This window comes from Cetorhinus maximus, chromosome 30 (assembly GCF_964194155.1).
Source record: "Cetorhinus maximus chromosome 30, sCetMax3.hap1.1, whole genome shotgun sequence".
Lineage (NCBI taxonomy): Eukaryota > Metazoa > Chordata > Chondrichthyes > Lamniformes > Cetorhinidae > Cetorhinus > Cetorhinus maximus.
Genome location: NC_135908.1, coordinates 10900586 through 10925608, shown reverse-complemented (window position 1 = coordinate 10925608; position 25023 = coordinate 10900586). Strand labels below are relative to the sequence as shown.

General features: G+C 46.7%; 1 protein-coding gene across 9 annotated transcripts in view; it reads right to left on the bottom strand.

The window, feature by feature from the left end:
• Nucleotides 1-24: 24 nt before the first annotated feature.
• Nucleotides 25-25023, bottom strand: part of LOC144670054 (amyloid-beta A4 precursor protein-binding family A member 2-like) — a 65350-nt gene continuing 40351 nt past the window's right edge. For all 9 annotated transcript variants that reach the window (XM_078532418.1, XM_078532416.1, XM_078532414.1 and 6 more), the window contains 4 exons: nt 23804-24016; nt 17554-17673; nt 2155-2295; nt 25-1038 (listed from right to left, as the gene is read on the bottom strand). In XM_078532418.1, coding sequence (XP_078388544.1) covers nt 967-1038; nt 2155-2295; nt 17554-17673; nt 23804-24016 — 546 coding nt within the window. In that variant the 3' untranslated portion in view covers nt 25-966. The remainder of the gene's footprint in view (nt 1039-2154; nt 2296-17553; nt 17674-23803; nt 24017-25023) is intronic.

Here is a 25023-nt window from a genome sequence, read left to right as displayed (position 1 = left end):
AAAGAAAAAGAGGAAAGACCAGTCTGGATTTTTCCTGCTGTTTTCTCCAGCGATCCACAGCTGTTCAAACTTTTTATTTCACATTCTGTATTCTAGCTGCAGTCTCATGCAACAGCCAATAAAACATTGATCGCAGGATCTGCTGCTGCATCAACTCGTCTCCAACTGGAGTAACACGAAAGGAGAATGACAAACTAACATTTAGCCTCTAGTGATAGGGACAGCATCTCAAGATACAAATACAAATACTCTAATATTAACAGCTCACCCACCAGCAACACAACACGCGCTGCACAAACACAGGCTAGGCCAGTAACCGTTGTCCATCAAAGATAACAGAACTAATCTGTTACATTCCAACTGGGGCTAAATACACAAAGGAAACACTAGAAAGAAAGTTCAAAGCAGTGAGCATCACTGCAAGTTGGGCTGTCAGAGTATTCCCTGTATACTTGTTACTAATGGTAACAGACTGTGACTCAATGGTCATCTTTATTTGACATTCAGCACTGGACATTCAAATATTTATTGCACACCAACATCACATGGAAGTGACATTGTCACTAACTTTTGAAAGAATTGGTTGAAACTTTTATAAAATGCAAAATATTTTGTTATTTTCCAGCGCAGGGCAAGAGCCGTTTGTTCCCTCAATGGAAACGGCAGAGAGTTCAGAGTGGAGTGACAGAGACACTCACATGGGCCACACACACGCACACACACAGATATGCATCCAAAGACATACGCCCACAGAGACAAAAACACACACAGATTTGCACCCAGAGACAGGCGCACAGACACCCCTCACACACACTCGCACAGAGACAGACAGACACGCACACACAATACGCGAGGCACTGACACTCTGTCTTCATTCCACCAAACACCTCTTCCCGGCACAGAATCTTCAGCTGATCTGCTGAAGGCTCCTGTCTGTTGAGCAGATGGACTTGTTTCTTCACACAGTTAAATGTATAATGGTGTTTCTTGTCCAGTTAGGAGTCTAAACATGGCAGCTGGCATCGTCTTCATGTGGATCTAAGATTAGTAAAAATTCAGCAATTAAAAATTCCAACTTTCTCAAAAGCATGCATACCTATTAATCGAGTGTGACAGCTGGGGGCGGGGCGTTGACTACTTCAGCTAGATGATGTGCAGCTTAAACACGAATGGATTTTCGCGACAATACCAAACCAACAGCAAATCATCATTGAGAAATGAAAATAATGTTCTGTCGCATCATTCAGGATCTTCTACCCATTGGATAAAACCGTGTCTCCCTAATACTATAAACTCAAATAAGTATACAGAGTTTTGGATCATTCAGGGGTTAAGTTGTAATGATCTTTCTGGTTTCAGTGCTTTGAGATGGTTTTAAATGTAAAACCAAGTTTAACAGCTGTGCGTTCAAACAACTTCGAGATGAGGGAGGAAGGGGAGGTGTCGACCTGTACCCTGAAATACTCACAGGGTACATTACCCGCTGAATTCATGAAATCATGACTTTGTAAGAGAACATAGGAGGAACAGGATTAGGCCCTTTATCAACTTGGGCCTCTTCCACCATCCAATGTGATCATGGTCGATCTGCAACCTAACTGCATATCCTTTAATACCTCTGGTTAACAAAGGCTATCAATCCCAGATTTAAAATTTCCAATTGATCTAGCATTAATTGCTATTTGCAGAAGAGTCATCCACCCTTTCACGTGTAGAAGTGTTCGCTATTTTCACTCCTGAAAAGCCTGGCTCTAATTTTTAGCCTATGTCACCCAGTTCTAGATTCTCTCTTTCGACCCCAACTGTTCCCCTTAATATCTTGAAAACTTTGATCAAATCAGCCCTTAAACTGCTAAATTCCAGGAAGTAAAACCCTAGTTACGTAATCTCTCCTCATAATTTAGCCCTTGAGCCCAGGTATCATTCTGGTAAATCCAGGTTGCCCACCCTCAAAGACCAATTTATCCTTTCTAAGTTGTGGTGCCCAGAACTGCTAACGGTACTCCAGGGCATTGTATAGATGTAGCATGACTTCTACATATTCTAGTCCTCTAAATATAAAGGCCAGCATTCCATTAGCTTTTTAGATTTTTTTTTGTATCTGTCCATTAAATTTTTATGATGAGAGAAGCTCTTTGCATCAAGGGATCTTACCTCACCCACTGAGTTAGACAGAGCCTGAACAATCTTTTCATGGGCAGTAGCCACGACACTTTGCCCATTGATCTCAATTATGCGGTGACCCACTCTGACTCCACCACGTTCTGCAATTCCACCTCGCATCAGACTGCAGATCTGTAAAAGCAAACAACGGTCACTGCTGTTGTGATCTTTGGCCAGATCCCCGAGTGGTTGGTATTATCCGTGAGAGACCAATGACGTTTTGTTTAAAGTAGACAAAGTTTGAAATCTAAGACACTTGCTCAGTGAAGAAAGCCACAAGATTCCACGGGTTTTGAACAAACAAAAATAAACTTTTCTATACAAGGTCAAAAAGTTAAAGCAATTTACAATATAGGAACAAGAGAAGGCCATTCAGCCCATCGAGCCTGCTCCTCCATTCAATACGATCATGGCTGATTGAACGCTTTAATGCCTTTTACCCACACTATCCCCATAACCCATTACGTTAGCGTTAATCAGAAATCTATCAATCTCTACCTTAAACATACTCAATGACTGTTTCCACGGCCCTCTGGGGTAGAGAATTCCAAAGATTCACAACCCTCTGAGAAAAGACATTTCTCCTCATCTCAGTCCCAAATGGCTTATTTTGAAATTGTGTCCCCTGGTTCTAAGCTCCCAGCCAGGGGAAACATCTTACCTGCATCTACCCTGTTTATTCCTTTTAAGTATTTTGCAGCTTTCAATGGGGTCACCTCTCATTCTTCAAAACTCTAGGGAATACAGGTCCAATTTCCCCAATCTCTCTTCATAAGACAGTCCCGCCATCTGGTGGACCTTCATTGCACTCCTTCTATGGCAATAATATCCTTTCTGAGGTAAGGGGACCAAAACTGCACACAGGTGTGGTCTAACCAAGCTTCTGTACAATTGAAGCAACTTCACTATTCCTGTACTCAAACCCTCTTGCGATAAAGGCTAACCTTCCGTTAGCCTTCCTAATTGCCTGCTGCACCTGCATGTTAGCCTTCAGTAGCTTATGGACAAGGACACCCAGGTCCCTTTGGACATCTACATTTTCTAATCTCTTACCATTTAGAAAATACTCTGCACATCTGTTCCTCCTACCAAAGTGGATAACCTCACATTTTTCCACCTTATATTCCATCTGTCGTGTTATTACCCACTCACTAAATTTGTCCAAATCCTCCTGTAGCCACTTTACATCTTCCTCACAACACACATTCCCGCCCAGCTTTGTATCATCCCCAAGTTTGGAAATATTACATTTGGTGCCCACATCCAAGTCATTGATATATATTGTGAACAGCTGGGGCCCAAGCACTGACCCTTGCGGTGCCCCACTAGTCACAGCCTGTCAACTTGAGGACGACCCGTTTATTCCTACTCTCTGTTTTCTGCCTGTTAGCCAATCCTTAATCCATGCTGGTATATTGCCTCCTGCCCCATGTGCTTTTATTGTGCTAATCAACCTCCTGTGGGGGGGCTTTATTGAAAGCCTTCTGAGAATCCAAGTATACTACATCCATTGACTCTCCTTTATCAATTTTGTTCGCAACATCCTCAAAAGACTCCAAGGGCAGAAATCTTCGCTCGGTGGGTGAGTGCGCACGCATCCGGCCCGCTTGAGCGTGAAGTGACGAGTGTTGACACCAGCCGAGCATGCTGACGTCAACGTGCAGTCGCCTTTTAAGGCCATTAAGTAATCAATTAAATTAACTAACGGTTGGTGGGCAGGTGAAAAGGCCAAGCGGCTTTGTATTTTTTTGGAAACCTCATCCATGGGCGGGATGAGGTTTCCAAAAGCAAATAAAATTAAAATAAGAACTTTACTTTTCATTAATAATATGTCCCTGCTCACGTGACAGGGTCACATGAGGGGACATGGTTCATTGCATTTTTATTTTTAATTATTTTTTTTCTTCTGTTCATCTCCCTGAGGCAGTTCTGTGCATCAGAGAGATTATGAAGCGCTCGCTCACGCGTGAAGTTCATGCTCGGCCCGCTCGCCCTGCTCCCCCCTGCCCGCACAGGCAATGCTCAGAGCGCTGCCGCTCGCATTTCACGCCGGGTGGGCCTTAATTGGCCTGCCAGCACGAAACCGCCGTCTGGTGCTGATCATGGGCAGCGGGCGGCTTCCCAACCACCCCTGCCAAGCACCCCCGCCAAGGGCAAAATTTTGCCGCAAGTTCGTCAAACATGATTTCCCATTCACAAACCCATGTTGACTATGCCCAATCAGATCATGATTATCCAATTATCACATCCTTTATAATCAATTCTAGCATTTTCTCTACTACTGATGTAAGGTTAACAGGTCTGTAGTTCCCTGTTTTAACTCTCCCTCCTTCCTTAAATAGTGGGGTGACATTTGCTTCCTTCCAATCTGCAGGAACCATTCCAGGATCCATAAAATTTTGGAAAATGGTCACCAAATGCATCCACTATCTCTATAGCAACCTCTTCCAACACTCGGATGCAGAATATCTGATCAACTTTCAGGTCCCATTAATTTCTCCAATACAACCTTCTTATTTATACTAATTTCCTCATTCTCCCTACTCTCTTGGATCTCTAAATCTGGGAGATTTCCTGTATCGTCCTCAGTGAAAACAGATGCAAAGTAATCATTTCGCTTCACTGCCGTTTCTCTATTCCCCATTATGAATTCTCCTGACTGCCTGTCATGGACCCACGTTTGACTTAGCCGAATGCTTCCTTTTTACAAACCTATAGAAGCTTTTAGAGTCTGTTTTTATGTTTTTTGCTAGATTGCATTCATATTCTATTCTCCCTTTCTTTACCAGTTTCTTGGTCTTCCTTTGCTGTATTCTAAAAACCTCCCAATGTTCAGGTTTACCACTAATTCTGGCAATTTTAAAAGCCTTTTCTTTTAATCTTATACAATCCTTAACTTCTTTTGTTACTCACAGTTAGCTGACTTTTTGTTTTTGTACCTTGAAGGAATGTATAGATTCTGTGAGCGATGTAATAGTTCTTTGAAAACCATCCAATTGCCTATGTACAGTCATACCTTTTAATGTATTTTCCCAATCCACCTCAGCCAATGTGTCCCTCATGCCTTCATAATTTCCCTTATTCAACTTTAACACCCTTGCTTCAGAGAGAACTACCTCACTTTCAAACATAATGGGCAGAGTTTTTATCTCGTGTGTGGGGGGGGGGGCGGGAGTAAAATAGTGCGCGATGACGTCGGGTGAGTATCCTGATGTCATAGCGCACTTGCGATATTTTGCTTGGCGGCTGCGCCACAAGAGGTGGCAGCCCGCCCGCCCCCCGACAATTAAGAGGCCCATTAAGGCCCTTAATCAATTAATTAAATCGGATTTTTCGCTGCCCGTCCAACTGTTCAGTTGGTGGGCAGGCAAAAAAAGTCAAGCGACCTTTGGATTTTTTTTATGAAACCTCATCCACGGACGGGATGAGGTTTCCAACAGGAATTTAAAATCTTTTTAAAAAGTATAAATGTCATTTATAACATTCCCATCTCATGTGACACAGTCATGAGGGGACATGTTTTTAACATTTGTAAGTTTTTTATTTTATAAAAACCTTCAGCTCAATGAGGCAGCTCTGTGCCTTCCACGCGCACACGCTCGCCCTCCTCCTGCCCCCACCACCCCGATAGCACTCAGCATTGTAGCACATGTTTTTCACGCTGACTGGTAAAATAATGTGAAATTAGCATGAAATCGATGTCGAGGTCCAATCACGGGCGGCGGTCAGTTTCACGGCCGCTCCTGGGCCTGCCCGCTGGGGGCAAAATGCAGCCCAATGTAACATTCTATCAAATTGTGGTCACTCATCCCCAAAGGTTTTTTTGCAACAAAATTATTGATTAGCCCATTTTCATTACATAACACTAGATCTAAAATAGTCTGTCCTGTAGTTGGCTCCTCAACATACTGCTCTAGAAAACCATCCCTAACACATTCCAGAAACTCGTCTTCCACAGCATTAGTGTTCAGTTGGTTTTTCCAGGCTATATGCAGATTGAAGTCACCCGTGATTACTGTATTGTCCATGCTACATGCTTTTCTCATCTGATTAACACCATGCCCCACCTTAGCACTACTGTTTGGTGGCCAATAAACAACTCCAATCAACGTCTGCTGTCCTTTGCTGTTTCCTGGCACCACCCAAATAGATAATAGATTCCACATATTGTTCTTCTGATCTGAGATCCTCCCTTACTAATGCACTGATTCCATCCCTTATTATCAGCGCAACTCCACCTCCTTTCCCTTGTCTGTCCTTCCTAAACGGCGAATATCCTTGAATATTCAGATCCCAGTCTTGCTCACCATGCAGCCATCTTTCCATAATGGCAATTAAATCATACCCATTTACCTCTATTTGTACCTTATTGTGAATGCTGTGCACATTCAGGTAGAGTGCCCTTAACTTTGCATTTTTTTACATTATTCCGCATTCAAAGCATACGCAGTGCTCTGCTTCGTTTCTCCTGCCTTCTAATCTCTCTACTACTGCCTGTTACCAACTTTACTTTCTTCCCATTTGGGCCACCCCTCAGGTTCCACCTCCCTGACGAGCTAGTTTAAACTCACCCCAACAGCACTAGCAAATCTCCCTGCGAGTATATCAGGCCCAGTCCTGTTAAGATGTAACCCGTCCACCTTGTACAGGTCCTACCTGCCCCAGAACTGGCCCCAATGCCTCAGAAATCGGATTCCCTCCCTCCTACACCAGTTCTCCAGCCACATATTTAATCGATCAATCCTCCTATTCCTATGCTCACCAGCACATGGCACTGAGAGTAATCCTGAGATTACTGCTCTTGAGGTCCTGCTTTTTAATTTCCTTCCTAACTCCCTGAAATCTGCTTTCAGGACCTCATCCCTCTTCCTACCTATGTCGTTGGTACCAATGTGGACCACAACTTCTGGCTGGTCCCTCTCCCCCCGAAGGATGTCCTGCAGCCGCTCCGTGACATCCTTGACCCTGGCACCAAGGAGGCAACATCTTGGAGTCACATTTACTGGCGCAGAAACACCCATCTGAACCCCTGATTATGGAATCTCCTATCATTATTGCCCTTCCATTCCTCTTCCTCCTCCCCTGTACAGCTGAGCAGCCCGTGGTTCCTCTGGCTGCACTTCCCTGAGGAACCATCGCCCTCATCAGCATCCATAACAGAAAACTGATTAGCAGGCAGGATAGTCTCAGGGGACTCCTGCACTACCTGCCTGGTTCTCTTAGACTGCCTGGCGGTCACTCATTCCCTCTTTGGCTGTACGCTTGTGACCTGTGGAGTGACCACCTCCCTAAACATGCTACTCACCTAGTCCCCTGCCTCGCAGATGACCCCGTGACCCCAGCCGCCTCTCAAGTTCTGAAATCTGGAGCTCAAGCTTGTGCAGCTCGTGACACCTCCCACAGACGTGTTTGTCAGGGATACATGGTGTGTCCATGACTTCACACATACGACAGGATGTACTCTCCACTTGGCCGAGCTGACCTGCCATCCGTAACTCTAAAAACTATTTATTATACTTAGAGTAAATAGATTGAGTAGAACAAACTACTAGTAACTGAACTTTACTACACTTATGCTAACTTTATCTTACTTTATTTCACTTTGACTTGATTTAACTTTACTTCCCTATTGCTAGTGTTCCTTACTGAAATCCAATAGCTACTTCTTTATAAATGATACGTTTTTCTAGTTTTAAGCTATTTAAACACACTCCCTAACAGCAACTTCTCACCAACCAATGAACTTACAGTTTTCCTGTGATGTCACTCCTGGATTTTCTTTACAAACTCAGCCCGCTGCCCGAGTAGAGGTGTCTCTCGCAGGTCCGGCTGTCTTTGCTCCCGGAAGGTGAGTGAAGGCCCCAAGTCTCGTCCTCTATTTATCCACTGCCTGAGTGGCGGTGTCCCTAACAGGTCTGGCTGTCTCCGCTCCGCTCAGGGTTAATATGAGGTACATGTGAATTAACAGGCAAAGTGTGGTTGAACACATCACTCTTCAATTAAATGTCAAATGCGACCAAAACAGAGTCTACGGATTTCTCAACATCCCACCCAGGCGTCAGTAACACTGAGAGTCAATCAATCTTACTGAAACTCTTAAGATAAAGGCAAAATGCTGCAGATGCTGGAAATCTGAAACAAAAACAAAAAATGCTGGAAAAACTCAGCAGGTCTGACAGCATCTGTGGAGAGAAAGACAGAGTTAACGTTTCGAGTCCGTATGACTCTTCTTCAGAGCTAAAGGGAAGCAGAAATGTGGTGAAATATATACTGTTTAATGGGGGGGTGGAACAGGTGAAGCTGGATAGAAGGCCAGTGATAGGTGGAGGCAAAGGAGAGATTGTGAAAGATGTCATAGACAAAAGGTCAAAGGGGTGTTAATAGTGGTGATACTGGCTAAAGGAGGTGCTCATGGTGACGTTAAGAGTGGAAAGCAGAATGTGATAATGGCAGGACCAGGGTAAGTGACAGATGGTCCTACTGGGGGTGAGGGTGAGGGGGGAGGGGGAGGGGTCGGTGGTGGGAAAAAAGATCGAAAAGGCTAAAAGCTGGGGATAAAACGATGAATAAAAATGGAAATAAATTTTTTTAAATAATAACAATGAAAATAAGTGGGGAAATAAATAAATAAATAAATATGAAAAAGTAAAAATGAATATAGAAAAAAAGAGGGGAGAGGGGGGGGATCAAAAAGGTGGTGGGGCTGGAGGAGAGAGTTCATGATCTGAAATTGTTGAACTCAATATTCAGTCCGGAAGGCTGTAAAGTGCCCATTCGGAAGATGAGGTGCTGTTCCTCCAGTTTGCGTTGAGCTTCACTGGAACATTGCAGTAGGCCAAGGACGGACATGTGGGCATGAGAGCAGGGTGGTGTGTTGAAATGGTAAGCGACAGGGAGGTCTGGGTCATGCTTGCGGACAGACCGAAGGTGTTCTGCAAAGCGGTCACCCAGTCTGCACCCAATGCAGTCTCCTCCACATTGGAAAGACTAAACGCAGACTGGGTGACCACTTTTAACCTTATCGATCGTTTTTCCCCACCACCGTCCCCTCTCCCCCTACTAGTGCCATCTGTCACTTTCCAGAGTGCTTACCCTGGTCCTGACATTATCACATTCTGCTTTCCACTCTTAATGTCACCATTAGCACCTCCTTTAGCCAGTATCACCACTATTAACAACCCTTTGACCTTCTGTTTATGACATCTTTCGCAATCTCTCCTTTGCCTCCACCCATCACTAGCCTTCTATCCAGCTTCACCTGTTCCACCCCCCTTAAACAGTATGTATTTCACCACATTTCTATTTCCTTTAGCTCTGAAGAAGAGTCATACAGACTCGAAACGTTAACTCTGTCTTTCTCTCCACAGATGCTGTCAGACCTGCTGAGCTTTTCCAGCATTTTTTGTTTTTGTCACTGAAACTCTATCTCACGAGGGATTACAGTCTTCACCTTCAAAGATCGAACCTGGGAATTCTCTCCAAACGTTGCTCCAACTTGGATGGCATCAACCAACAGCCCAACTTGCAGGGTTTCAATCTTGCATCTGAAGATTCCCTTCCCCTGGATTCCCAAGTATACACACAAACATCAACTCATCAACAATTTCAGCTCTTTGTGTCGTGCTAAGCAGAACACCGGTGCTCCAAAGGGGTACCTTCACCCTAACGGCCCACCACACGGAGTCACCAACCTTCGACTGCCTTCTTCGATCTTCAGGGCTTCTCCTGAGCCCTCCTCAATTACCACATTCGAACAGCATCAACAACGGCCCACCTCGCGAGGTTTAAATCTTGTCTCCCGAGATTCTGTTCCCAAGTATGCACCCACGCACCAACATGCAAGCGCAACATCCACTCTTCAGCCAGGCCAAGCAGAGCCTTACTGCTCCAAAGGGTTCCCTTTGCCCCAGCAACTGCAGGACAGAGTCACCAGCTTTCGGATGCTCCACAGCCCTTTTCCTGTTTGGAGCTTGTTTCACCAATCCTCTGTCTTTAACTGAACTGGGACCTATTCCTGTCCCCTCTCTGGGACCCGTCATATGGGACCTCTCCCTGTCCCCTGTCCCGTTTGGACCTCTTCCCCGTCCCCGCTCCCATTGGGACCTCTCCCCGTCCCCGCTCCCAATGGGACCTCTCCCCATCCCCTCTCCCCGTCCCCGCTCCCATTGGGACCTCTTCCCCGTCCCCTCTCCCACTGGGACCTCTCCCCGTCCCCTCGCCCACTGGGACCTCTCCCCGTCCCCTCGCCCATTGGGACCTCTCCCCGTCCCCTCGCCCATTGGGACCTCTCCCCGTCCCCTCGCCCATTGGGACCTCTCCCTGTCCCCTCGCCCACTGGGACCTCTCCCCGTCCCCGCTCCCACTGGGACCTCTCCCTGTCCCCGCTCCCATTGTGACCTCTCCCCGTCCCCTCTCCCATTGGGACCTCTCCCCGTCCCCGCTCCCATTGGGACCTCTCCCCGTCCCCGCTCCCATTGGGATCTCTCGCCACTCCCTCGTCCCATTGGGATCTCTCGCCACCCCCTCTCCCTTTGGGACCTCTCCCCATCCCCTCTCCCCGTCCCTGCTCCCATTGGGACCTCTCCCCGTCCCCTCTCCCATTGGGACCTCTCCCCGCCCCCTCTTCCTTTGGGATCTCTCGCCACCCCCTCTCCCTTTGGGATCTCTCCCCACCCCCTCTCCCTTTGGGACCTCTCCCCATCCCCGCTCCCTTTGGGACCTCTCCCCGTCCCCGCTCCCTTTGGGACCTCTCCCCGTCCCCGCTCCCTTTGGGACCTCTCCCTGCCCCCCTCTCCCTTTGGGATCTCTCCCCACCCCCGCCTGAGACAGCTGCTGGCGATGGTGCTCTGTGCTCAGTCACCTGACCTGAGTTTTCACACCATTTTTCTTTAAGCACAGGCACGCTGTAAAGAACTTAAAGATGCAACTCTGCGTGTGTGCAGCATTCTCCCCTTCTGCACATGCACGGAAACTCCAAAGACTGTCGGGACTTGGGAGTTTCCGACGAGCAACTAAGTGTGACTTTTATAACACCTGCTAAACTCGGTCTCTCTCCTTACACCTCAAATGAACGCTACACAAACATTGCACAGAGGAACAGGGCAGGATGACACTTTGAATGGAGAACCACTGAGCAACTCTCCCCGGATTTTATTATTTTTTTTTATCTATTCATTCACAGGATGTAGGCATCTCTGGCTAGGCTAGTGACATGTCCCTAAGATATGAAATAAATCAGACTGTGTAAACCAACTTTATTCTTTCTTTTGCTTATTTAAAAATGAACTTTATGAACCAAACGATGGCTGCTACAGATCACATGATTCACCAGATTGGCCACAGTGTCTAGTAATTTCCAACAGCAGTTACAAGGATAAAAAGACTCCCACCCTCATCCTTGTGAAATCTCATCTCTTTATAAGAACCCATTATAATCCAGGAATCTAGAGGACCAGCAGACAACTTGTCTCCCCAGCCTGGACTATAACAAAGGGAGAGCCATCGAAACTCGCTATACCTTCAGAGGCGCTAAACACCATCAGCTATCTCCTATCTTTGAATTAAGGTAAACAATGGATTTTGGTCCAAAGCACACAAACTGCTTGTTAGGCTGCAATTAACTCACTAATGAACCATCACGTGACCCAAGTATCTAGCCTTTGGACAGCTTTTAATATCATTTTTCTAGCCTCACAAGGCAGTCTGCCTCCAACATGCAAACAAAAAAAAAGCTGACAAAGCAGCCTGCTACAAGTCAAAGCCTCTTCAAAGCTTGTGTATCTGGAAGCCACTGATTATCACCTGCACAACAGACCAAGTCTCTGAATATCAACCTCATCTCATTATGCCGCCATCATCTTTAACAGAATTCTGCGCTTGTGCCTTCAGCCAGGAGCTCAGCTTAATTGGAACTTCTCCGTGAGGGAACCCCCTCTGGACCTGGATTTTCTAGCCTTTGAAAATGACATGATTGATATCTATTTCTATGGTTCATTTTACTGTTAATTTATTCATGGTTGTAAAACACACTCTTTTCTATCCCCCTTACTACATACTTGTGCGTGTGTGCGTGTGTACGTGTGAGCTTGTGATCATCCCTCAGGTTTGATTGTGTGAATAAACTAAACTTCTGATTTAATCCTAAAAGAGTTTGCTGTGACTTGGAATAAGCACCACAGCCTATTTTTATATAAAAAACACCTCTTCTTATGGACAGACGGCGAGAGAGTAAAGGAGTTTAGTTTTGCCTCTCTCTCCTGTCCATAACACCAACATTTAATGCCCATCCTTAATTGCCCTTGAGAAGTTGGTGGTGAGCTGCCTTCTTGAACCGCTGCAGTCCCTGTGGTGTAGGTACACCCACAGTGCTGTTAGGGAGGGAGTTCCAGGATTTTGACCCAGTGACAGTGAAGGAACGGCGATATATTTCCCAAGTCAGGATGGTGAGTCGCTTGGAGGGGAACTTCCAGGTGGTGGTGTTCCCATCTGTCTGCTGCCCTTGTCCTTCTAGGTGATAGAGGTGGAGGATTTGGAAAGTGCTGTCGAAGGAGCCTTGGAGAATTTCTGCAGTGCATCTTGTAGATGGTACACACTGCTGTTACTGTGTGTCATTGGTGTGGTGGATATTTAAGGTGGTGGATGGGGTGCCATCAAGTGGGCTGCTTTATCCTGGATGTTGTTGAGTTTCTCGAGTGTTGTTGGATCTGCACTCATCCCTGTCAGTGCAGGCTGAACTATAGGGGCTGGTGGAGCTGCCTTGTGGTTTTGTAAGGGAGATTTGTATAAAGCTGAATTACCGATCACCATTTCAGCTCCAGAAGTGATTATCTCACTATCCCAACACCAGATGTTTAACATAATTAAACAAAGGAATAATATTTGCACGACAATTCCTACAAATCCCAGCTGATGTTCCTTTTCAGGTCCATTATAATGAAATGTTTGGTACCTTTATTGGAACTGAAAATGGGAATTTAGAGAACAAAGTGCATCACTGGTTAGATCCAGGGTAAAGCTCCCTCTACACTGTCCCCATCAAACACTCTCAGGGCAGGTACAGCACGGGGTTAGATACAGAGTAAAGATCCCTCTACACTGTCCCCATCAAACACTCCCAGGACAGGTACAGCACGGGGTTAGATACAGAGTAAAGCTCCCTCTACACTGTCCCCATCAAACACTCCCAGGACAGGTACAGCACGGGGTTAGATACAGAGTAAAGCTCACTCTACACTGTCCCCATCAAACTTTCCCAGGACAGGTACAGCACGGGGTTAGATACAGAGTAAAGCTCACTCTACACTGTCCCCATCAAACTTTCCCAGGACAGGTACAGCACGGGGTTAGATACAGAGTAAAGCTCACTCTACACTGTCCCCATCAAACACTCTCAGGGCAGGTGCAGCATGGGGTTATATACAGAGTAAAGCTCCCTCTGCACTGTCCCCATCAAACACTCCCAGGACAGGTACAGCACGGGGTTAGATACAGAGTAAAGCTCCCTCTACACTGTCCCCATCAAACACTCCCAGGACAGGTACAGCACAGGGTTAGATACAGAGTAAAGCTCCCTCTACACTGTCCCCATCAAACACTCTCAGGACAGGTACAGCACGGGGTTAGATACAGAGTAAAGCTCCCTCTACACTGTCCCCATCAAACACTCCCAGGACAGGTACAGCACAGGGTTAGATACAGAGTAAAGCTCCCTCTACACTGTCCCCAACAAACACTCCCAGCGTAGGGTTAGATACAGAGTAAAGCTCTCTCTACCTCAGAACCAGAACAGTATACACAACGCTGCATATTTTGGATGCTGCTCTATTTTTAGATGGACTGCTCGCACCAAATAAGTTTCCACTTTTAAATTGTGTCTCATAGGATCAAGTAAACTCAGAACAATATCTAACTCGATACGCAGCAGGAAGAGAGGGAGTAGGGAGGCAGAGATTGTAACTGAGGTCAGAACACTGGAACTCGATTAGGAAGCAGCTGGATGCTGCGATAAGGAGGTAGTCAGGTTGTTATTGTGAAGCAATGAGATGAAATGGACTAACAGACCTCCATGAGCTTGCTGGGTGCCATGCTTCCTGCAATATCTTTTACATCTCATTCCAATCATACTGTGTGTCATTTTTCATCAGATCAAGAGACAAAGCAGTTATCTCCTCCCAGTGTGATCTCATTTGCTGAGGCCACTGACGAGATAAATTCAGAGTACTGCCAAGTTTTAGTTTAAACCTCAAGGAATAGAGGTGAAAGGTTGACCAAAGAGGTCGAAGTTCAGCAGTGGAGATTTGAAGTGTAAATATCCAGTCCTAGCAGCACTAGTTAGGGTTCGGCTGGAGGTTATTTATCTGATGCTGTTTTTTTTTATATATATATCTCATTTCTCCTTTCATTAAAATTAATTAGTTGGAATCCAACACACCCAGACTGATACCATAACCCCAGTCTGTCTATGCAGCCTCTCACTGCCACCTGCTGGTCATTCCATACAGAGTCATCAATCCTTCGAAACAAGGGTGGCGTCTGCCAGGCTTTATGATGTGCGTCCTCAGGTCACTCAGGCCAATCCTGGTGCAGATGGGACAAGAGTTGCCCTGAAGACAGGGGGCAGTCTTGAGCCAGGCTTCTGCTCTCTTCTCCCTCCGCTTTTGTTGCTTCTCCACAGCAGAGTTTATGTGGTCAGTTCTGACTGTGTTGCAGCTTGTTGGATATGACACCACCACATGACACGATTAGCGGCAAGTTCCTGCCGTGCACCAGTGTCAATCTGTCCCCTTTACAGTGAGGCCTTCAACGTGTCCTCCTTGAGGCCGAGTGGCTTCCCTAAGTTGCAAAAAGAGGATCTGTTTTGGAAGCTGATTATTTGACATTATTCACTTGCGTTGCCATAGCCTCCAGGGCTATGGGCCACACACTGAAAAATGGGATCAGTGTAATCAGATCTTTGTTGATCAGCACGGACACAATAGGCCGAATGGCCTCCTCCTGTGCATGTCAATGTCTATGAATCTATGAGTCCATGACACGAGGATGCAGTGTCCAGACCAGAGGAGCTGATTTCACAGTGTCATGTTTGTGATACTGGAGCCGATTCGGCTTCAGGGAGGATGGGAGTTTGTTCACCTGTCCTCCCACTTGACTTTGAGTATCCTGCGGAGACACCACTGCTGGAGATTCTCCAGCATCTGGAGGTGCCTTTGGTAAATGATCCAAGTCTCACTGACACGTAGAAGGGTGGTGACAACAACAGTGTTGTAGACTTTAGGAGATCTCTTCGTTGAAGACTGGTTGTGCAACTTTTGGAAGGTTCTGCTGGTTTAGCTGATTCCAGGGATTGGATCTCTGCCTTGATGGTGACCTTTTGAGAAAGGTAGCTGCCCAGATATGGGAAGCATTCAATGACTTCTAAAGTATTCCCATTAAGAACAATAGCTGGCGATGTAGGTGCTTATCCAGGAGAGGCCTAGAGGGGGATTTTGATCTTGCTGATGTTGAGTGAGACACCAACCCACTTTTATGCAGAGTTGAAGAGGTTGAGGGTGGCCTGAATGTCGCTTGCAGTGAGAGCTATTGCATAGTCTTCAGCATATTGTAAGTCGTGGACATGCTGGAGGGTCACTTTAAGTCTTGGCTCTCAGCCTGTAGAGGTTGAAAAGCTTCCCATCGAGTCGAAACTCAATCGTTGAAAACGAACAAGTTCCATGACCAGGCTGAAGTAGATGCTGAAAAGAGTTGGCACAATCACACAACCTCGCTTGAGGTCCATCTGGATACGAAAGGGTTGCAAAGGACAGCTGCTGTACATACCGCCATGCAGCAGTTGCAGGATAGCAACAAATTTTGCTGGACATCTAAACCTCTGGAGGATTTTCCCAAAGGGCTTCGTGGGTGATGGAGTCAAAGATATTTGACACATCAACAAAGGCCACTTTGTGTTGTTCCAGAGACTTGTTTTGGATTCGTTGAGCCAAAAATAACCAGAAACCACTTTGGGTCTTTGGAAGTAAAGTCTTTGCCGACAGGTAGGAGGACGTTCAGGAGGATTCACGTGAGAATCTTCCCCACGTTAGACAGATGGAAACGCCTCGACAGTTCCCACAAATTGATTTAGCACGCTTCTTGGAGTTGGGATGATCTTGGTGGAAGGACGAGCATGAGCAGAGCCACCTACCTGGGGTATGAGGGCCAGTGTCGGGGGAAGGTACCATTTGACAGAGCCCTCCTGTCCATACAGTAAAATCAGGCTGAGCTAACCTCACTCCAATCTCAATGAGAGAGGTGAGTCCATTTGTGACATCCCTTGCACAGCATATTCATGGACAGTGCCACATATTTAAATAAAGGAACAATATTTTCATAAAACAATCAGTTAAATGAATATCACAAACAAGAAAGCAACGACCAAAATTTTTCACCAATACCCGTATATTCATACACACACACTGCCCCTCCCGAGTGATTGCTCACTGCAGCTTGTGAAGAGCTAAAGTCACAGTATGATGCAGGACAAGAGAATTTAATTTCCCTGAAAGCAGATGAACAGAGCCCAATGAGGGGGTGTGTCAGCCTCCCTGCACAAGGAGAATCTGCAGCCGAGTGATGTTCTGTGCTGCCAGCAGAGGGCAGTGCTGGACTGTGACCCAATGGATTTCCTCACTCAGAATAAGCCTGGGACAATTCAATCAGTTGCATCTTGATTGAATTGGACAGCATGAAACTTGAGCCCCAGCAGTTTAAAACTTCAAGTAACTGTTAGCTGTGGTTCAGGGGAGTAACACTTTCACCTCTGAGTCATAAGGTCAAAGGTTCAAATCCAGAGACATCAGCATAAAATCCAGCTCAAGCATTTAGTACCATACTGAGGGAGTGCTGCACTGGCAGAGTGTCAGTACTGAGGGAGAGCTGCACTGTCAGAGGGTCAGTACTGAGGGAGCGCTGCACTGTCAGAGGGTCAGTACTGAGGGAACGCTGCACTGTCAGAGGGTCAGTACTGAGGGAGCGCTGCACTGTCAGAGGGTCAGTACCGAGGGAGCGCTGCACTGTCAGAGGGTCAGTACTGAGGGAGCGCTGCACTGTCAGAGGGTCAGTACTGAGGGAGCGCTGCACTGTCAGAGGGTCAGTACTGAGGGAGCGCTGCACTGTCAGAGGATCAGTACTGAGGGAGCGCTGCACTGTCAGAGGGTCAGTACTGAGGGAGTGCTGCGCTGTCAGAGGGTCAGTACTGAGGGAGTGCTGCACTCAGAGGATCAGTACTGAGGGAGTGCTGCAATGTCGGAGGGTGAAATATTGTTTTAAGGAAGATCAGGAGTGGGATGCTTAGCTTTTGTTTTTAACCCTTTCGTGGTCCGGGATTTTGGTCATGACCCTGCCCTGTGTACTCACAATGCCGTTCTGTACACTGAAGCCCAGCTGATACTTGAGGTCGGGACGTTTGATCAGCACGGTGGTGACAGGAGGACAGCTCACAATGTTCAGCTTAACCTGAACCTGATTCTTCAAACCCTGAAAAACAAGAAATGTGGTTAAATTACCAGCAGTGAAGGATTTTAATCATTGATCTCAGAGACTCTCAGGATCAATCACTGATCTCAACTGGGACAAAAGTACGAAGATTGGAGTCAGAGCTGAGCAATGGGGAGCTCCAGGTTAGTCTGGAGGTAAAAGACATAGTCTGTGTGAGTGTGAATGAGGGCATAAGTGTAGGCATGGGAGTGTGTATATGTGAGAGTGCATTAAAAGGATCAGGATGAAGATGAGCTCCAGTTCCTGCATGGTACAACAGTCGGCTGACAGTCACTGTCTGAGCTGCCACATGAACAACGGACTCAGGTGAGCTTTTCGATGATTCAGTTGAGCTTTCGCCCTACAACAGGCAGCATCCTCAGGGCAGGAGTGACATTCTGGGGGGCGGAGGGGGGGGAGAAGGAAGGAGAGAGTTCAGGCAGCTGCACTACCTCAGAGATCACAACACTGGGGAACTGGGGTATGGGGGGGCGGGTGGCGGGTGGACATGAGAACTAGGAGCAGGAGTAGGCCATTCGGCCCTTCAAGCCTACTCTGCCATTCAGTGAGATCGTGGCTGATTTTCTACTTCAACACCATTTTCCTGCACTATCCCCATGTCCCTTGATAGATTTTTACATATTAAAAATATCAATCTCAATCTTGAACATACTCAACGACTGAGCCTTCACAGTTCCACAGCAGAGAATTCCAAAGATTCACCACACTTCGAGTGAAGAAATTCCTCCTTATCTCAGGTCTAAATGACCTCCCCCTTTTTCTGAGACTTTGTCCCTGGTTCTAGACACCCCAGGGAGGGGAAACATCCTTCCTGCATCTACCCTGAGCCCTGTAAGAATTTTGTATGTGTGTATGAAATCACCGCTCATTCATCTAAACTCCAGAGAACAAAGGCCCAGTCTATTTATTCTTTCCTCATAGGGCAATCCCTTCATCCCAGGAATTAATTTAGTGAACCTTTGTTGCACTTTCTCTGTGGCAAATATATCTTTTCTTGGGTAAGGAGACCAAAGCTGCATGCACTGTTCCAGGTGCAGCCTCACTCTATATAATTGCAGTAAGACACCTTTACTCCTATACTCAAATCCTCTTGCAATGAAGGCCAACAAACCATTTGTCTCCAAATTGCTTGCTGCACCTGCATGTTAGCTTTCAGTGACTCATGAACAAGGATACCCAAGTCCCTTTGAAGTTCGACATTTCCCAGCCTCTCACCATTTAAGAAATACTCTCTTTCTGTTTCTCCTACCAAAGTGGATAACCTCTCATTTCTCCCCGGTTCATTCCATCTGACAAATTATTACCCACTCACTTAGCCTTTCCAAATCCCCTTTGCATCCTCCTCACAACTCACACTTCCACCTAGTTTTGTGTCATCTGCAAACTTGGAAATATTACATTTAATCCCATATCCAAATCAATGGTGTAGATTGTGAATACCTGGGGCCCATGCCTTGTGGTACCTCACTAGTTACAGCCTGCCAACCTGAAAATGACCCATTTATTCTTACTCTCTGTTTTTTGTCCATTAACCAGTTCTCAATCCGTATCAGTATATTACCCCCGATCCCATGTGCTCTAATGTTGTTTACTAATCTCATGTGGGACCTTATCAAAAGCTTTCTTAAAATCTAAATATAGCACATCCACAGGTTCCCCCTCATCTATTCTGCCAGTTAAAGCCTCAAAATGCTACAACAGGTTTGTCCAACATAATTACCCTTTCATAAATCCATGTTGCTTTTTCTCCAATCCTATCATATGCTTTATTATAGATTCTAGCATTTTCCCTAATAGTGATGTCAGGCTAACAAGTCTACAGTTCCCTGTTTTCTCTCTCCCTCCTTTCTCAAATAGTGAGATTACAGTTGCCACCTTCCAATCTGCAGGAACCATTCCAGAGTCTACAGAATTTAGAAAGATGACCACCAATGCATCCACTCTCTCTTTAGCCACCTCTTTCAACACTGACATGTAGATCATCAGGTCCAGGGGATTCCCATTAATTCTGCTAGTACTATTTATTTTTTACTGATATTAATATCCTGCAGTTCCTCATGTATACTAGTCCCTTGAATTTCCACTATTTCTGGGAGGTTTTTGGTATTTTGCTCCATGAAAACAAACACGAGAATTTGTTTAGTTTCTCTGCCATTTCCTTATTCCCCATTATAAATTCTCCTGAATCCACTTGTAATGGACCCACATTTGTTTTTGCTCATTTTCCTTTTTACATATGTATTGAAGCTTTTACAGTCAGTTTTTGTTTCTTGCTAGTTTACTCTCATGTTTTTCCCTTTCTTAATCTTTTTCTTGGCCTCCTTTGTAGAATTGTAAACTTTTCCCAATTCTCAGGCTTATCACAAAAGCAAAATACTGCGGATGCTGGAAATCTGAAACAAAAACAAAAATAGCTGGAAAAACTCAGCAGGTCTGACAGCATCTGTGGAGAGGGATACAGAGTTAACGGTTCGAGTCCGTATGACTCTTCTTTAGAACTTCTTCAGTTCTGATGAAGAGTCGTACGGATTCGAAACGTTAACTCTGTCTTCCTCTCCGCAGATGCTGTCAGACCTGCTGAGCTATTTTTGTTTTTGTCTCAGGTTTATCATTTTTGGCAACTTTATATGCCTCTTCCTCTGATTTAATGCAATACTTGATTTCTCTCATTAGCCATGGTTGGAACACATTACTTGCTGGGTTTTTGTGCATCATAGGAATGTATTTTTGTTGTAAACTATGTATTAGCTCTTTAACTGTTGCCTGTCTACCGTCACATTTTTAACATAGTTTCCTAATTTACCTTAGCCAGTTTTCCCCTCATACCCTCATAGTTTCCTTTATTTAGATTTAATACCCTTGTCTCTGATTTTTAAAAAATCATTCATGGGACGTGGGCGCCGCTGGCTAAGCCAGCATTTATTGCCCATCCCTAATTGCCCTTGAGAAAGTGGTGGTGAGCTGCCTTCTTCAACCGCTGCTGTCCCTGTGGTGTAGGTACACCCACAGTGATGTTAGGGAGGGAGTTCCAGGATTTTTACTCAGTGACAGTGAAGGAACAGCAATATATTTCCAAGTCAAGATGGTGAGTGGCTTGGACGGGAACTTCTAGGTGGTAGTGTTCCCATCTTTCTGCTGCCATTGTCCTTCTAGATGGCGGTGGTCGTGGGTTTTGAAGGTGCTGTCGAAGGAGGCTTAGTCAGTTCTTCCAGTGCATCTTGTAGATGGTACACGCTGCTGCTACTGTGCGTCGGTGGTGGAGGGAAGTGAATGTTTGTGGATGGGGTGCCAATCATGCGGGCTGCTTTGTCCTGGATGGTGTCAAGCTTCTTGAGTGTTGTTGGAGCTGCACTCATCCAGGCAAGTGGAGAGTATTACATCACATCCCTGAATGTCAAGTGCGATGACTAGATTCTCTCCTGTTGGAGATGATCATTGCCTGACACTTGTGTGGCACAAATGTTACTTGCCACTTGTCAGCCCAAGCCTGGATATTGTCCAGGTCCTTGGATATTGGACGTGTGCTGCTTCAGTATCTGAGGAGTTGCGAATGGTGCTGAACATTGTGCAATCATCAACGAACATCCCCACTTCTGAGCTTATGATGGAAGGAAGGCCATTGATGAAGCAGCTGAAGATGGTTGGGCCAAGGACACTACCCTGAGGAACTCCGGCAAAGATGTGCTGGAGCTGAGATGACTGACCTCCAACAACCACAACCATCTTCCTTTGTGCTAGGTATGACTCCAACCAGCGGAGTTTTCACCCTGATTCCCATTGACTCCAGTTTTACTAAGGCTCCTTCATGTCACACTTGATCAAATGTGGCCTTGATGTCAAGGGCAGTCACTCTGACCTCGACTTCACCTCTTTTGTCCATGTTTGAACCAAGGCTGTAATGAGGTCAGGAGCTGAGTGGTCTGGCGGAACCCAAACTGGGCTTCAGTGAGCAGGTTATTGCTAAGCATGTGCCGCTTGATAGCACTGTTGATGACCCCTTCCATTAGTTTACTGATGACGGAGAAGAGACTGATGGGGTGGTAATTGGCCGGGTTGGATTTGTCCTGCTTTTTGTGTACAGGACATACGTGGGCAATTTTCCACATTGCCAGTGTTGTAAGTGTACTGGAACAGCTTAGCTAGGGGCTCAGCAAGTTCTGGAGCACAAATCTTCAGTACAATTGCCGGAATATTGTCAGGGCCCATAGTCTTTGCAGTATCCAGTGCTTTCAGCCGTTTCTTGATGTCACGTGGAGTGAATCGACAGTGAAGGAACAGCGATATATTTCCAAGTCAGGATGGTTTGTAGAGGAACTTCTAGGTGGTGGTGTTCCCATCTATCTGCTGCCCTTGTCCTTCTAGATGGTAGTGGTCATGGGTTTGGAAGGTGCTGTCGAAGGAGCCTTGGTGAATTCCTGCAGTGCATCTTGTAGATGGTGCACACTGCTGCCACTCTGTGTCGGTGGTGGAGGGAGTGAATGTTTGTGGACGTGGTGCCAATCAAGTGGGCTGCTTTGTTCTGGACGGTGTCAAGCTTCTTGAGTGTTGTGGGAGCTGCACTCATCCAGGCAAGTGGGCAGTATTGCATCACAATCCTGACTTGTGCCTTATAGATGGTCGACAGGCTTTGGGGAGTCGGGAGGTGAGTTACTTGTCACACGATTCCTAGCCTCTGGCCTACTCTTGTAGCCACAGTATTTATATGGCTAGTCCAGTTCAGTTTCTGGTCAATGGTAATCCCCAGGATGTTGATAGTGGGGGATTCAGTGATGGTAATGCCATTGAACATCAATGGGCGATGGTTGGATTCTCTCTTATTGGAGATGGTCATTGCCTGACACTTGTGTGGCGTGAATGTTACTTGCCACTTGTCAGCCCAAGCCTGGCACACTCTTAAGTTTGTAATCACTGTCCCTTCCTGCCATACTCTGATTATCATTACCTTTACTGCTACCTTGATCATTTCCCTTTAACTTAGTCAATCGTCGCCCCCTTTATTCAGTTTCAAGCCTGCTCTACTTCCTTAGTTATATGATTCATTAGAACACTGATCCCAGCACGATTCAAATGTAGACCGTCCCAATGGTAGAGATCCCACTTTCCCTAGTACTGGTGCCAGTGCCCCACAAACCGGAACCCACTTTTCGCACACCAGTCTTTGAGCCACGCATTCATCCCTCTAATTTTATTTACCCTATGCCAATTAGCACGCGGCTCAGGTAATAATCTAGAGATTTGCTTTGTAATTTAGTGCCTAGCTCCTCATACTCCCTCTGCAGAACCTCTTTCCTAGTTCTACCTATGTAGTTGGTATCTACATGAACCACAACAACTGGATCCTCCCCCTCCCACTGCAAGCTCCTCTCCAGCCCTGAGCAGGTGTCCTGAACCCGGGCACCTGGCACACAACGCAGCCATCTGGCAGCCTTCTGGTTTCTCACTCACGGCTGCAGAGAACAGTGTCTATCCCCGGTCAATACTGTCCCCTACTACCACTATGTTCCTTTTAGTTCCCCCCACTTGAATGCCTCTTTGTACCATGGTGCCATGGTCAGCCCGCTCATCCACACCGCAGCCCTCACTCTTGTCTATGCAAGCTGCAAGAACCTCAAACTTATTGGTCAGTTGCAAGGGCTGAGGCTTTTCCTCTCCCACCTTCCCGATCCTCTTACCGGCCTGATTCACACAGTCACACCCTCCTGTCCCTGGCCACCGACCACATTAGATGATGCTAACCTAAGGGTGGTGGCTGCCTTCTGCAACTAAGCCTCCATGTAACTTTCCCCCTCCCTGACGCGTCGCAGTGGCTTCCAGGAGTACCCATATGCTGCAGCCGTGACACATCACCTGCCCTGCCATCTTTACTGTGTTCATTCAATAAAATTATTTTTCATAATTAAGTTATAGCTCCCCTCTTCACCGAACTCCCTCACTCACCAAACTCCCAACTTGACACTCCGTGCACTCAAAGCAGCACTGAGTGCAGACTCCTGCACTGGGAGGGGGTCAGGGGGCACATCAACTCTCCTTCATCCTCTCTCCCTCCCAGTCTGGGCTTTACGTTGAACTCTCTGACAAGGTTCATTATAACTATCATACCAGGCGGTACCTTAATGATTCCTTGGCAGGTGGTGAGTGGGAGGCCGACTAGGCTGGTGCCATTAATGGACATTATTTGGTCTCCGATACTGAGCTTCCCTGAGCGAGCTGCTGGTCCTCCATTCATCATATTTGCCAGGATGACAGTGGGCAGGATTGAGCCCCATCCCGACTCCACAATCACAACCCCAAAGATCTCCCCTTTTAGCTTCTCAACGTGTAGCTGTGGAAACAGTGAGAAAGACAACAAACCCCAATATTACAGGGTAAAGTACCAGTGACCTAAAATCCAGATCACACAATCACATCATTAGCAGCATCATCCTGGGGGTATTGTGTACCCGGGAGAGGGTGGGGGGAGCGTCCTGGGGGAGGGGGGGGTGGTTATACCCAAGGGGGTGTGGGGGGAGCATGTACCAGGACAGAGGTAGAGTTTGGACCCAATGGACGGAGGGAAAGAGTGTACTGGATGAGTATCTAACTGGGGGAGCAGGGAGGGAAGTGTTGACGGGCAGGGTGGAGAGTGTACGCAGGGGAGGGGAGAGTGCACGCAGGGGAGGTGAGGGGGGAAGCAGGTACGCAGGGGAGGCGAGGGGGGAAGCAGGTACGCAGGGGAGGCGAGGGGGGAAGCAGGTACGCAGGGGAGGCGAGGGGGGAAGCTGGTACGCAGGGGAGGCTAGAGAGGGAGCAGGTATACAGGGAAGGAGGGATGGGGAGCAGGTATACAGGGGAGGAGCGAGGGGAGAGCAGGTACGCAGGGGAGGAGGGAGGGCAGGGCACACTGGGGAGGAGAGAAAGGGGGAGTGTACACAGGGAAGGTAGGAGGGGGAGCGTAAACGCAGGTGAGACAAAGGAATTAGGAGCAGGAGTAGGCCGTTTGGCCCTTCAAACCTGCTCCGCCATTTAATAAAGTCATAGTTGATCTGATTGTGTCTCAACTCCACTCTCCTGTCTGTCCCCCATAACCCTCGACTCCCTCGTTAATCAAAAATCTCTCTAACTCAGCCTTGAATAAATTCAATGACCCGGCCTCCACGGTTCTCTGGGGAAGAGATTTCCACAGACTAACGACCCTCTGAGAGAAAAATATTCTCCTCATCTCCATCTTCAAAGAAAGACCATTTATTCTTACCCTGTGTCCCCTGGTCCCCGTCCCCAACAAAAGGAAACATCCTCCCAGCATCCACCCAATCCGTTCCCCTCAGGATCTTGCATGTTTCAATCAGATTA